The sequence below is a fragment of the Carex rostrata genome, chromosome 13, assembly GCF_964058835.1.
Source record: "Carex rostrata chromosome 13, lpCarRost1.2, whole genome shotgun sequence".
Lineage (NCBI taxonomy): Eukaryota > Viridiplantae > Streptophyta > Magnoliopsida > Poales > Cyperaceae > Carex > Carex rostrata.
The window spans coordinates 8,287,644-8,302,941 of record NC_135930.1 but is presented as its reverse complement, the minus strand read 5'-3'; the positions used below and the strand labels follow the sequence as shown (position 1 = coordinate 8,302,941).

General features: G+C 32.2%; 1 protein-coding gene and 1 non-coding gene across 2 annotated transcripts; one reads left to right on the top strand and one right to left on the bottom strand.

Annotated features, from left to right (window-relative positions):
• Positions 1-7,063: 7,063 nt before the first annotated feature.
• LOC144564504 (GDSL-like Lipase/Acylhydrolase superfamily protein) lies at positions 7,064-9,875 on the bottom strand. The gene is made up of 5 exons (XM_078314101.1): positions 9,610-9,875; positions 8,821-9,024; positions 8,462-8,616; positions 7,780-8,050; positions 7,064-7,445 (listed from the first exon to the last, which is right to left on the bottom strand). The coding sequence occupies exons 1-5, from the start codon at positions 9,842-9,844 to the stop codon at positions 7,177-7,179; spliced, it is 1,134 nt and encodes a 377-aa protein (XP_078170227.1). The 5' UTR covers positions 9,845-9,875; the 3' UTR covers positions 7,064-7,176.
• A 5,133-nt stretch (positions 9,876-15,008) lies between these two features.
• Positions 15,009-15,089, top strand: TRNAL-AAG (transfer RNA leucine (anticodon AAG)). The gene has a single exon. It is a non-coding gene; the product is annotated as a tRNA-Leu (tRNA).
• The last annotated feature ends 209 nt before the right edge of the window (positions 15,090-15,298 follow it).

Sequence of the window (15,298 nt, the reverse complement as noted above, 5' to 3'; positions counted from 1 at the left end):
GTCCGAATTTAAATAACAAGGTCATGCTCTCCTATTTGGAGAGCAGCGGAGTTGGTTCTATTGATGGAGTCCTCTAACAATTCTCTCATGGATGTGCCCTTCAAAAGAAACATAATTCGCGGATATTTAATTCATATGGTTAGAAAAAAAAAATCTAAATCATTTATCACCTCAAAATTATTTATATTTTTTTAGTTTCCTCCAGCATATTACTATATTAATTGTCACAACTAATGATTAAAAGTTATGTATTTTATTAAGCAAAATAATTATCCATATAGAACATGACAAATCCTATATATGTTATATGTAGTCTCGTGAAAAAAAATTGATGACAAAGGCTTCAACAAAAATTATGTGATGAGACAAACTATTTTTTTTTATCTTTTTAGTAAAGGTTGGAGATTAAGTCACCAAAATATTTAATATTCATAAGAGATTTCTCTATTCGAGTTTTAAACCTGTAACATCTCACACAGAGAACATTATCTTTATCACTAGAACAAATATTGATTCTGGGACCAACTATTTTGGCCATATAACTTAAGTTCTCCACCAAATTAGAAGCATGAAGTTCCTATCATGCCTTGATCTCTCAAAAGACTAGGGGAAGTGGATGTAACTAAGCTGCATTGTTGGGTAATGACACAGACAATATACATGATAGAACATGAGTTAATTTATAAATAACAATTGTAATTACAAATAATATAAATAATAATTTTAATCTTATTTTTTGTATAACAAATATTTCTTTATTATGTTATTAATATATATTTCATTATCTTTTCTTAATTACAATTTTTATTCTTAGACTCAATTAATGTTGTATCATGTATATTGTCAGAGTCATGATCCAACAATATTGCAGCTTAGTTACATTTCTCCAAATAGGATTTGAACCTCTAGTTTTGACTTGAGAGATCAATTTATTAAATTGAATCATCACAGGAACTTCATGCTTCTAATTAATTAGGTAGAAAACTCAAGTTATATGACCAAAATATATAGTTGGTCTCATCACATAATTTTTGTTGAAGCCTTTGCCATCATTTTTTTTTTACGAGATTGCGCATATTTATATATAGGATTATACATGTTCTTATATATGGAAGATAGCTAGGATTATTTTGCTGCATAAAATACGAAATTTTTAATCATTAGTTGTGACAATTAATATAGTAATATGTTGGAGGAAACTAAAAAATATAAATATGTTTGAGTTGACAAATGATTACGGTTAATTTTTTTCTAACTAGATAAATTAAATCTTATATAAACCGGACATTACTTTTGGTCATTAATTTTTGTTGCATACAACTTTATATTAGTGTTATTCTTTTTAACCATGAATGAATGATAGCTCATAACTACATTTACTTTCGTCGCCATACCATCGGTTAAAATTTTTGGAAGTTGTACAAGATATGCAGCTCTCCTAGTTGCATGAGATATGATCTTTTTTGTGAAAACCTTCGCAGAAGCTGTGAAGTCGTGAGGGGGAATCAAACTCTCGACCTTTGGATACAACAATTCTAGGACTTTTTCCTAGCCAATTATGCTACCTCCCCTTTACATCATGAGATATGATCTTAGGTTAGTTGCAGCTGTGTGGGTTTGCGTCCAACTCAATTTGGCTGGGTTAATTGCTTAGTGTCTTAATTGCTTTTGAGGCAGGAAATTTTGGTTGGATTTGCTTGAGTAATTGTTATTTTTAGAGATGCAAAGCTGAGGAGACAAAGAAATTTTGTATATTTGAAAATAATATCTATTTTTCTGTTACACAGTGTCTATATATATATTATAGGGTCAATATGACCGTTGAAAACTATCTTCAATTTTCGCTACAGTAACTGTCTAAACTATTCTACATATTAATTTTACACAATTAAATTATAATATCATGGTCACCATTAATTAAGCACCACTTAATGCATTATAATACAAAAATCACCCTTCTTATGTTATTTAGGAAATTAAAAGAAATATCACCAATGTACATGTAAACCTAACAAACAGTATTGAAGAAACCCTTTAACAGCTTCCTCATGAAGGTTTCCTTAAAAAATAAACATAGCCGATAACCCGCCGATATCTTGGGAAGATTCCGCATGCCTCATTAAAGTTTCTTCTGATGCTTTTTTTATTTCAGAAGAAAATGAATCCGTCCATATATTTCAAGGTTTCTTCTTGGGAAACAAAATTTCTTCTGATGCTTTTTTTTTTTTTTTTTTTTAAGCCGCTAACAAGAAAGAAATATATTTTAATCTTATTATCTCCATTCTTATAATGGGCACGTAGATGTTCTGATTCGTTAACGGCTATGATTGAAAGATGAAATTACGAATTTAATATCAACCCTCCAATCAAATAATATGTCTTCTTTTAATTAAATGCATCTTTTTTACGTGTAGAAATCTAAATTTAGTTAGAAACATACTCGCCACACGATATGTCATAATTAAAATTGAATAGAGGACAAAATTGGAGAGAAAATCAATTGATTTATTTTCTTATTTCTCCTCTTCAGCTATCTCCCGTTCTTTATTTCCTTATTTAAGAATCATGATAGATGATCAATTTAAATTTAAGAATATCAAATGGTGACATTTTTTAAAAATATTTTATCAGCATTTGATATCTTATTAAATTATTTGATATCTCCAAATTTAATATATTACTCAATTTAAGCTATAGTGAATCTTTTTACAATTTTACTTATTTAATTTTGATAAGATAATTTTTTTTTATTAGTATGTTCAGGTTTGTTCTTAATTTCAGTTGTTAATTATATGGATAATATATATTGAGGATGAATTTTAGTAACATTAACTATAATTCGTGCCACAAAATGGAGCAACTAATTTATTAATACAAATTCACTTCACTAAATATATTTTGTCATTTTGGCTTTTGCCTAGAAGATGTATATATTTCTACAAGTCATTTGTCTTATTTTTGTTTTTATCAAATCTCTTTACTCACATCAAAGTTTGAAATTCAAATTGTAAATTAAACTCCTGATCTTCTTCATTTTATAATATGTTTATGTTGCAATGCACGAATACAATACTAGTTTTCAATTACAAATATTCATATTCCTAAAATTTGTTTATTAATATTTATTTCTACTTATCTTATGCTTATTTACAAATGTTATTATTAAACTCATGTCCTATCATGTATAATATTGTCTGTGTGTCTTGAACCAACAATGCATGAATGCAACAAATCCCTTCCCCCCCACCCCCTGAGAGATCAAGGTATTGAAAATAGGAACTTCATGCTTCTAATTAGTTAGAAAACTTTAAGTTATATGACCAAAATATCCAGCTATCACATAATTTTGTTGAAGCCTTTGCCATAAAAAAAGTGTCATGAGATTGCACATATATAAGGTTTGACATGTTCTTATATATGGAAGATAGGGCTATTTTGCCTTATAAAATACGGAATTTTAATCATTAGTTGTGACAATTAATGTAGTAATATGTTGGAGGAAACTAAAATATATAAATATTTTTTAGTTGCCAAATGTTTTAGTATAATTTTTTTCTAATTGGATATATTAAATCTTAGTTAAACCGTACATTACTTTTGGTTTCTATTTTTTGCTAGATTCTACTTTATATTAAAGTTATTCTTTTTAACCAGAAGGGAAGGAAAACTAAATTTACTTATGTAACCATACTATCGATTATAACTTTAAGAAGTTATACAGTATGCAGCTCTCCTCATTAAATGAAGATCTATTATATGGAAGAGGGGCAAAATAGAGATTTGACATACCCAACAATTAAGCTTCATGCACAAGCTCAAAAAATTGGTTTAAAAATCCAAATGCATTGGAGAGAAAAGCTTCAAGTCACTAGCTCATACCTATCAGATGCCTAAACTGCAGAAATGTTCTTTTTTTTTTTAAAAAAAAAAAAATGGAATAGTGCTATTAATTGTTTTGTTGGAGTTTTATTAGATTTTTTAGGGGCATGTAATGTAGTCATTCTTGTTTCTAAAGAACAATGTTTTCTTTTAATTGTGGTAGAAAAACAAGTTAATTGAGCCACGTCTACCAAATGATTAGTATGGATAGATGCTGAAAACCAATTATGGAAATATTTTACATAGTAATTATTAATGTTTGTGAAAGAATTAGTTTTGTCTAGTCGTGGTTAAATCTTTTTCAGAATAGAAAAAAAGAGAAAGAATTAGTTTTTTGAACAAAACGGTTGACTGCTGGATATGCATCAAGATACGAGCAACAATTCTCATCTACATTTCAGATGGAAAATGATGGGCTGATGACCGTTGGATCACTGATTGCATATATTATTTCTTTTTTCTTTTTTGGGAAGTTTCCACAGCTGTTTGTTGTGGGTCCTGTATGACACAAGCTGTGTAGCTGGGTTTGATGCAATTGAATGAAATAGGTAAAACCGTGGACGCAGGTGCCTGCGAGCACAGTAACAAAATTTTCTGAATTATTCGTGAATAATTTACGAATAATTTGGATTTGAGCATCCTACGAATCAATTCACGAATAAAATGATAATTAGCGAATTAAACATTTTATACGCGAATTGTTCACAAATTTTACTAATTACACAAATTTCACAAAAATTTGTGGCTCTACAGGCGTCTTACACATAGTGAACCCAATACATTTGCTAACACAGCTGTGTTTCAGCTTTTGCTATGGAGAATTTATGTGGAATTGTTTTGTGTTGTGGAAAGTTTTATGCGTTATAAATTTGAAATTTCTGAACAGAAAACCATGACAATTGTTCAAATCGGTTTCGAGGTCGATGAGGCGACTAATTAACTGGTAGACTCTCGCGAATATAATGTATAATTCAAATTCTGAAATATCAAGAACACTTGAAATAGTATATTTCATCACTCGTCCGCCTGTTGTTTGCAAAATCTTCCCACCGAATTAATTCAATTACTATTTAATCAGTCAATAAAATTAACACCTTAAAGCAGTGCAATGGCGACCTTCTCACCTTTCTCCCATTAAACGTCAAAATTATCTCAAATCATAATTTTCTATTATCTCTTAGTTTCTCCATTGATATTGTATACCAGTGTTGTAAATAACGGTATGTGCTCGTTGGATAGATATGATACTGTTAAGTGATTAATCGGAAATAATCAACCATAATCAGAAATAATTGACCGATTAGTCGGAAAAATCTGTAACGGTTTGGTCAATACCAACGATAATCGACCTAAAAGTATGTTTTTTACAACATTATTGTATACTTGTTTACTTTGATAGTCACTACCAAATTTCTCAAAAAAAATATTGTATACTTGCTTTTATCTATCAATCTTGATTTACATTTATAATTTTGTTTCTACTGTTTTCTTAGTTCATTGCAAATCTTATTCTAATGCCTTTCTTTTTTTCTTCTCTGTACAATGTAATTATTACTAAAGTCTGATTGTGTGTTGCAATCTCTTCTTTCTTTCTTTTTTTTTTACTTCATTGCAAATAGCAATTAATGACATTTATATTAATGAAGAAATGTAATTATGAAATGTGAACAATTTCACTAGCAAGAGAAAACCAACATGCGTTAATTTGCTGGAAATTGGTTCAATCCGCAACGACAAGGGGAAGTAAAAATTGTCCAAATCTTAAACCCCGATAATCTCTGAATTTTTCTGTTAATATAGTTTCGGTGAGACTAGAAATATTGATCGGTTTCAACATATTGAATTTGTTATTTGAAATTTATGTGATAGATTTTTAAAGTAATAGTATGGGAGATCTTACTGAAATTTTTATCCATAGGAACACGAAAAAAATATTAAAAATAGAAAATGTTGTATAGAAAATTCCAAAATAAAAAGGCAGCTATAACTCATGATGTCTCACAGCCCATCCAAATCAGAAAAAAAAAATTTATTCATGGGACACCATGGACCATCCAATCCAAAAAAAAAACTGGGTCACCATAGCCCATTCCAAATGCATAACCAGATAAAATTTTCAGTGGCACTAGTAAGAAATCCATGAAGTAATTTTCTTTAAAAATAGTCATTTATTTGGTTGGAATTGGCCATGGCGGACCAGCTTTTTTTTTTTTGTCAGTTTAGATGGGCCATGGCGTCTCACTTTGTTTTTTTTTCCTTGTTTGAGATGTGCTATGGCGTCCTACAAGGACGCTATGACTTTTTCTTATCTTTCCATTTTTAAAATTCTCATACAACATTTTCTATTTTTAATTTTTTTATTTTTCTATGAATAAAAATTTCGGGAGATCTCATGCTATCCATAATAACCTTAGCCAAACTCAAGAATTACAGCGTACCAGGCAGGGGCGGATCTATTGTAGCATGGGGGGGGGGCTAGATTTCGAGTTTTAGTGGTGATCTATTGGTACCGATTGACTTTGCCCCTCTCTAAAAATATTTTTGCCCCCCCTTTATATGTTTGATTTTTAATTCAGGTTAAATTTAGTGTTAAAATGAAAATAAATTTTTTGAATTATGATTGGTAATATTAATTATAAGTTATAGGATCATAAATTATAAGTTAGGGTATTAGAAAATATAAGTCAAAACATTGGTTTTTTTATCAAGTACTCAATTAGTTAATGGGTTTAAATCCGATAAGCTATTTACACCGATTTGATATTTTTTTGCCCACTCCTGATGAAAATTTTGGGCCCGCCCCTGAGTGGGGGAGCAAGTGTGACCGGCTTTGACCAAGTTTGATTACTTGTTTCATAATCGAAAATTTTGAGGGGGGTAGCAGAGAGGAGAGGAGGTGTATAAGCTTAGTGATTTTGTTCATCTCCGAATCGGGATGTAGAGGAGGTAAGCTCCATCTTTGTCCATCCCTTTTCGTTAACACAGCTAGTTGTGGAACATGCTCTTAGTAACATGTTTCACTGAGTTTCACTTGAGATTTTGTTATAGTTAACTTATAGGTCTCACACTACTGGTGACGGATGGCCTGACCACAGAATAGATATGAATGATCATAAGTTACCCATTAAACAAGCTAGCACAATATCAGAATTTTGAAAAAAAGATGGAATTTACCTAGCACGAGTTTTGAAATATTAGCTCTTATTACTCACTGAATCTTGTCCTATTCACAATATTTTTAAACAAGCTAGCACAATATCAGAATAAACAGAAGTGCAGATACTAAAAAATGGTTACTCATCCTATGGGATTCAAGTCACAAAACTTCGAGAAAGCAAAAGGAGGGTTGGAGCGGGACCCGTTGAGAAGAATCGAGGCTATAACTTTGTTTGCTGCTTCTGTTGAATGGATTCCGTCCCAGCTGACATAGTTCTGTGGATCCCCACAAGCAGTTGCTGTGACATTTCGGCCATTGATCACCTTACTGTTACCACAGTATACAGCTGGATCGTAATTCTGTGCCCCGCCACCATACCCACAGCATGCTTTTGTACTATAGTAAAAACCTAATTTGAGAAAACATTAACTTTTAGCATCCGTTAGATGCAAATAAACTGACCCTACCTGTTAATTAGCTTCGTATGAAATTTTAATCAGATCATTATTAATTGCTGAGTTATTTAGTATGGCTGTTAGCAAGCTGAATCTCTACTTTTTAATTTTTACTGTAGTTTTATTGCTAGAGCATCATGTTCAGATCTTCATTTAAGCTTACCCATTGTGAGGACTCAATTAATTAAAAATTATAAGTGCCGTTCAGTAGACAAGAAGTTTTCTGACAATTTCAGATTTGGTCTGGCACCTTGAATAGATAATGATTTATTGATTTGTGAAACTTACTGTGTGCTTTTGGATTCCGGAATAATTCGAGCAAAACAGCATGCTTGTCAAAATAAACAACATTTGCCCCTGGAACAATGCCTCGAATATTATTCAGGGATTGAAGCAACAATCTATTGTAGTGCGTGACTGCTTTATTGTATGAAACCAGGCATCCATACTGATCCATGTCCAAGGCATTATGGGGCAATTGTCTAATGAATGCCGGGTAGCACCCGATAGGTGCCAGGTTGAATACGATGAAATTTCGTCCTCCCAAGTCATATAGCTCCTGCAAATTCTTTTTCTTATTTAAGTGCTTCAATAGGAAAATTATTAATATAGTATCTTATTGAGTCACTTTAATTAATATCTAAGTCTTACAAGTTAAGTAGGAAAAATAATATCAGTAAAATTTGAAGTCTTGACTCTTGACAAGAAAAGGAGAAGAATTTTGTGCTAAGTTCAAGCATGGTAAAAAATAATGACCGAATGAAGCTCAGTAATGTAGTATATATATATATGTGTGTATATATATATATATATATATATCCAGGGGATCTGAAGAATATCCACCCAACAATATTTCTAGATTTTCATCACTACATTAAAAAAGGTGAAATATACTATACAAAATCTGATTTGAATCTTTTGTTTGACAATTTTCTTTTGCAAAAAATTAGGTACTGTTTTTTCTGCTCACCTTAACTGTCCAAGAAATCTGATTGACAACTGAAGGGAGGTATTGCTTGACCCCAGCAACTCCAATGGATTTAAGATTTGAGGTGAAATCATTCTGACCTATATCAATAGTGTACAATGCGCGAGCAAATGCATCGGTCGAAGGAAGAGGAAGCCCTGCATTTATTTTCATTTTTTGTTTTAATAGGACTCAAAATTTGAATTTGGACATCTCGATCCGCAAGTTTTTTTTATTTTTTTAAATAGCCATAACACATATTGCATTTTTTTTCCTTTCATAAAAAAAAGGAAATACCAGTACAAATTCCAAGTTAATAAATGAAAAATAAACATATTAAATAAGGGATGCAAGATACATACCCCTTAGGCTGAGGGATTTAGCTTTCAATTCTTTCATTTGATTAAGCTGGATCCCCAAAGAAAAAGGGCTTATTCCTGTCTCAAAAAGTGATGTTTGGGGTAATAAAACAGTTGATGCCAGTGTTGCAAAATTGGCCCCATGGCTGAAATCAGGCCCAATTGACTGAAGATATGGGCTCAGAAACGGAAGCCCAAGAGCTTGAGCTGCATTAATTCCAAATTGGAAAAAACAAAATAAATAATAAATGAAGAAATAATGAGTATCTAAATAATTAAGAAAAAAAAGACAAAATAAATAAATAATCCTACTTCTAATTGAAATAGTAGTCCAAAATAAGTGCATCGGTTTTATCTCCTGACCTAATTAGACACCAAAAATTCCGTTTAATCTTTGTATTTCATCTCAACTAATGATGAAGGAAAGATAAGTAATAAAAAGAAAAAGAAAACGCATACCCTTTAACCACTGTTTGTTATATAAGTTCATTACGCAACGTACTAGCTTATCCTTATCAAACAATAATACTAATAATAATGGTTAAACATATATATAACATGAAAATAACTAAAGGATAAATAAACACGCCTAACAAGCAAGAACTGAAATTGAGAAGTATTAATAATACATCAGTCTCAAGTGGCATCACACATCACTGATCAGTGATCACTTGGTACTCTACATAACATAGCATGTGTTTATTCTATCAAATTTTTGAATGAGTTTAATCTATTAAATTTACTTGGAGATATTAATGAATATTATATATGGAGAAATTCAGGTCACATTACATAGGAAATCAACGACGAGCCGTCCATCGGAGGCACGACCAGCAGGGTGACCGAAGTAAGTCATGCCGAAGGGACCGTGCTGCGCAGGGAAAGCAGCCCAGAAGCCACCGGTGTCAGAATTCGAGTCGCCAAAGTTGAATACGGCCGGGAAGTCACATTTGGCCTCCACTATGTAATTTGATAGACTCAGTAAGACCAGGGTGAGTAGGAGGAGATGGAGAGAGAAAGCTTTCATTCTGATTTTGAAGTGGTTAAGTGAGAGGGAGAGAGAGAGAGAGCGAGAGCTGTTAGGGGGCCGGGAACACTAGTAGACTCTAGTGTTGTGAACTTGTAAATACGTATCGTGTTGGATATAATCTAGATCTTCTGTGGTGGACCTAGGGTAACTAATTGTGTGGCGAGTCATAGTTAAGGAAAGGAAGGTTCAGATCCATAGTGACAAGATACCTGAATTATACCCGAATAATTATTTTCTGGGGTGATGCCAAACCGAACACCGAATAATTATTTTTTGGGGTGATGCCGAACCGAACGCCGAATTATTTTCGTTGCACACTTCCAGAGAAGAGAAACAAATTTATGCTCCGTCTCTTCTTGGCCTCTCTGGTGATTGTTCGAGAAAACAACATATTAAAGATTATGAAACTAATCTACTCGATTTTGTCTTTCATATGAGATCCGTCTCCTTCAGATAAATCTTTCTTCTTCATCTCTCTTCTTACTCGATTGTGGCACGAACAACCACCTCCTCACACTCGCTTGCGCCGGCCGCCTCCCATACGGCCGAGATTTCGACACCAGATTGTAAGTGACTTTTATGATGGAAAATACAAATCGTAAATGACACCAGATTGTAATCATATTGTAAGTGACACCAGATTGAACTACAAATCGTATCTATACAACATATTGCTTTTCGTTGTTATTGGAAGTGACTTTTTATGATGGAAAATATTGGATTTACAATTTGATAATATTATCATGCAAAGTAATATGAACTGAGAACTTAATTCATCCAAAAACTTTGCTGTCCGATTGTCTTGTTGAATTTTTGTCATCTCTGATTTTAATTTGAGTTTATAATAGAGTCAATTTGAGTTTCCTATATAGTAGTGATTAATCATTGCAAACTATAGTAGCTCCCATACCCATAGTAGCCCCCATATTTATTTTCATTAAGATGCTTTTGTGAAATTTTAATTTTGGTAAATTTATCATCACCTTTTCTAGAATTGAAGTATATATAATCTTCAAAAAGAATCGTATGCTATGGTTTAAAATCTATTATCAATTTTCTGCAATTTACTTCTTTTCTGAGTAACTATATTAATTTACTTTTTAATGTTAAGAGCTGTAAATGATTCTTTTTAACAATGCAATATCTCTGTTTTTTTTTTTTTTTTTTTTTTTTTAGTGGCAATTTGACCTTTCAAAACACACAAGTATTTCTACAATATATGTACAAGCAAAAAAAAAAATTGATCATTCTAATTTACCACATAGAATTAGTAAATTCCTACAAATACTTGGAAAAAAATGATCATCTTTTACACTACGACGTGCTATGCAAGAACCAAAGTAGATGACAATCGAACTTTATACTATTTTTTTATCAGGATTCAGGAATGGTAATATCACTAGAATCTCTCTATAATTCGGTTGCCACAACAACAATTGCATCATTAACGATCCGATTTAAAAAGCTGATTCAAAGAAGAGAAGAACTGTTTTTTTTTTTTTTTTTTGGAGTAAAGGTTGGATGTCAAGCCATCCAACTATTTAATATATACAAGGAATTCTCTCATTTTGGTTTTAAAACTACGATCTTTCATACAGTGGCGGATCCAAGAAGGATCAGGGGTAGGCACTTGCCTACCCCTGGATTTGAAAAAAAAATTAGACTCGGTGCTATTTTATACTTGTGTCTACCTCCGAATTTAATTCACAGTCCAGTAGAAGAAAGTTGTACGGAAAAGAAAATCAGTTCTGACTGATTCATGTAAAAAAAAAGAAAAAAGAGGTCTGCTGCTAAGGATATAAATATGTACAGTGTCGTGATTAGTTGCGTCATAACTTGGATCACGTGTCTTGTTGTGATGTGATTAAATTTGAAATGATGGTCATTGCAAGTGAATGATCACAACATGTTAATTACGTCGTGGCTATGGCACGCCGTGAAAAGACGTGGCCAAACGTAATCGGACACGTTTGCCATGTTTAACTTTTTTTTTCATAATTTAGGTTAGTTTATTTAATATTTACCATTCAATCAAGATCTAATGATCTTAATTACACGTGACAATGTGTCATGCCGTGTCTAAATCTTTTGCGTGATGTGTCTTGTCGTGTCAAATTTTCGAAAAATAGTCAGATCATGTGGATGGTCACGGCGCGTAACTAGCACACGTGTTGTGACGAAACAGTTGTACTGTAACATATCTGGTCGTACCATGACTTTTTTAGATCTCTATCCACTATTCCATTTTAATTTGTTAGGAAAAAAAATTATACTCTTGTCAATATTTTGTACCTACTCCTGATCAAAATTCTAAATCAGTCCTTACTTTCACATAAAGAGCATTGTCTTTATCACTAAAATTAAAAAGCTGGTTCTCGAAGAATTTGAAATGGAGTGTTAGGAATGAATGAATTTTGATATATTTGAAATTAAGTATTAAACTAGTTTAATAATGCATGGTAGTAGAATTGGAGGGACATCTTTGATTTAGAAAGCGAAACTAGAAAATAATGCATGCCTTCTACGTCAAAGACGAAATTAGAAAATTTAGATTGGAGAGAATGAAATATAATAAAATGCTGGTAGTAGAATTTCAATCAAAATTTTCATGACTACGAAATGAAATTTTAACTACTATCCTACAAATACACATATTTTATGAAGTAGAGAGTTTATTTCAAATTTCTCATTTATCAAAAAAGTTTTTGATTATCTTGAAAATCAGGATTATAATCTCTTTTGAACTTTCTCAAAATTATTTAACTTGAGACATGAGTCAAAATGATATTTTTCTCTATAACGAAAAGGAAAAAGGAGCTTTATTTTGATCATAGTGTAATTCATAATTTTTTGAGCTCTTTTTCCATTCTATAGATAAATTTAAATCATTTTTTTTAGCCGTATGAGGTGAAAATTTCACATACGTATTCGTTTCTAGAGAGGATTTTTTTTATCTATATCTATCCCAATGAGCCATCTATCGAATCGTTGCAACTGATTCTCGGTTTCGAATAGAAGGAAAGGATCTTAAAAAAGTAGGTTTTTATGATCTAATAAATAAAAAGAACTTATTTAAATTTATCTGTTATTCTTTTTTTTCTTAAAAAGGTGTTCAACCTACAAAGACTGTTCATAATATATTAACAAGGGCAGAATTTTTTAAAGAAAGAAGTTTGGGCCATGAATATAAATACTTTAAAAAAATCAATTAAGTTTTAATATATTTGATTATTAAATTTAAAATCACGAGGATGACTAAGCAGTTTTGGTCAAAGCTGTAGCCCGTAGGCCTACCTTGCATCCGAGTGAAATAAAAGACTTGATTTACTTTCTTTTTTTTTCCCCTTGCTGCTATCATCAACACCATTATCAGCGTTACTATCAAACGATATCACATTTGTTTCTTTAGCCGTCATTATTACTAAAACCACGGCATTCATCCATAATCATCATTTTATTACGTTTTTCCTGTACTACTTTGTTAATATTTTACAACAAAAATTCCATTTGATGGGAATTTTAATTGCTCATAACAATTTTCACACCTAACCCACTTTATTCTAATTAATTAATAGTTCTTATTTGTTTAGATTGCTAAAAAGTCTAAAGACCATTCGACTTGGATTTTATTATGATAATAAATAGAGGAGTTAAAAGGAGATGTTAAGAGAGAGTGTAAATTATTATGAACACTTTGACCAATTAATATTAATGATTGTTTATATAGTATGAAATATTTATTTGTTATTTAATTAGTGTCAAATTCAATAGGAGACTTTAATTTGCCATTGGTAGTCTCCCTAATCAATTTGATTATCATAATTAAGTAGATCTCTAGTTTCTAAAATGAGTAAATGACTTTTAAGCTATAATTGAAATCTCAATACACAATGACAAGAGACTTATAAATTTTCTTTATCATTCAAGAAATAAAATTTGATTTAATTAATTTTTTTTTCCTAGACGTACCTGTTAATTCAAATTCCAGTGCATTTTTTAATGGGAAAACTTCATAAAATCAAGAGGAAAAAATAATCCGGACACAAATAAGTACGTTTTTTAAAATAGACAGCTAGGGGTGGCAAAAAAGTTTGTAGCTCGTGGCTCGATCGTGACTCGCACCTAACTCGCTCACTAACAGCTTGCTCGTTATTGGACCGAGCTGTTAACGAGCCAGCTCGCCACTAGCTCAGTCTAGAATTAACGAGTTCAAGCTGGGGCTTAGCTTGCTTGCCAGCTCGCGAGCTAGCTTGGCTAGGCATAAATTTGTGAATTTGTATGAATTTGTGTGCATTTATACTGTCTAGCTCGGTTCAACTCGATCCAAAAAATTCGTAAAATTTATTTTCTTCTTAAAATAAGATCTAGCCAGACCCAGCGAACTAGCTTGTCACAAGTTCAAGCTGAGATTTTAGCCTAGATGCCCTAGGTCCAACTCGTTTGGCTGTAACTCAGTCCAGAATTAACAAACTGAGCTAGAACCTAGCTTGGACCAAGCCAGCTCGTTGACACCCCTGCTAACACAGCTGTTTCATTTGAGGAATTTTTGGACTCTTGCTCTGGTGAGGTGTCAGTCACTTGTTGAACGCTGGACTGTGAATTTATTATATCCGTAATAGAAAATTGGCCGCACTGAATTTAATTTCTTTTATATATTATCTTCATTTTGTTTGTATTTTTAGCAATACCGTGCATGACCGGTTGTGCGTATTTATCCTTATTCCTTAATTAGTCATGATTACGCAAACAAATCTATTTATATTGTAAATATTCACATATTGGGCTCAACTACCAAACCGTGGCATTGTCGATCCAAAATGGTATTTGTATTAGTATCACCTTTTATTTGATCGAAATTTGAGGTCTCAATAGTGGATCCTCATCTTTAGTTTCAAAAATAACGCAACAAATATTACTATCAGAGAACCAAGGAAAGGAGCAGAGAGGGCCCACCTGACCAAAATGTTCACAAAATATTTTTAACTGCTAGTCTGCTGGAATAAAATATTGAATTTGATGAAAAAACAATTCTTATGGAGGTTTTGTGGGCCCATGGTATAACAGAGTTCTTAGCCTTCGGCCCGCATTGTAAAAAAAGTTGAGTATTAGTGGGCCTACTTTTAGTAATTAAATTAAAAATACTCTCTTTATAAACAGAAATGGTGAGATGGCCGAGTTGGTCTAAGGCGCCAGATTAAGGTTCTGGTCCGAAAGGGCGTGGGTTCAAATCCCACTCTCGCCATTATATTTTTCATTTTTGTTTTTAAATAACACACCAAACACTGTAGAGAACCGATGCATAATGCCTCAAATCCAGCGCTCTGATCTGCACAAATCCTAGCGCGAATCATAATGCCTCAAATCCAGCGCTCTGATCTGCACAAATCCTAGCGCGAATCATAGGGCTCGGATGTTGAGAAATATTTGGGGCATGAAAACGTTGGGCATTTG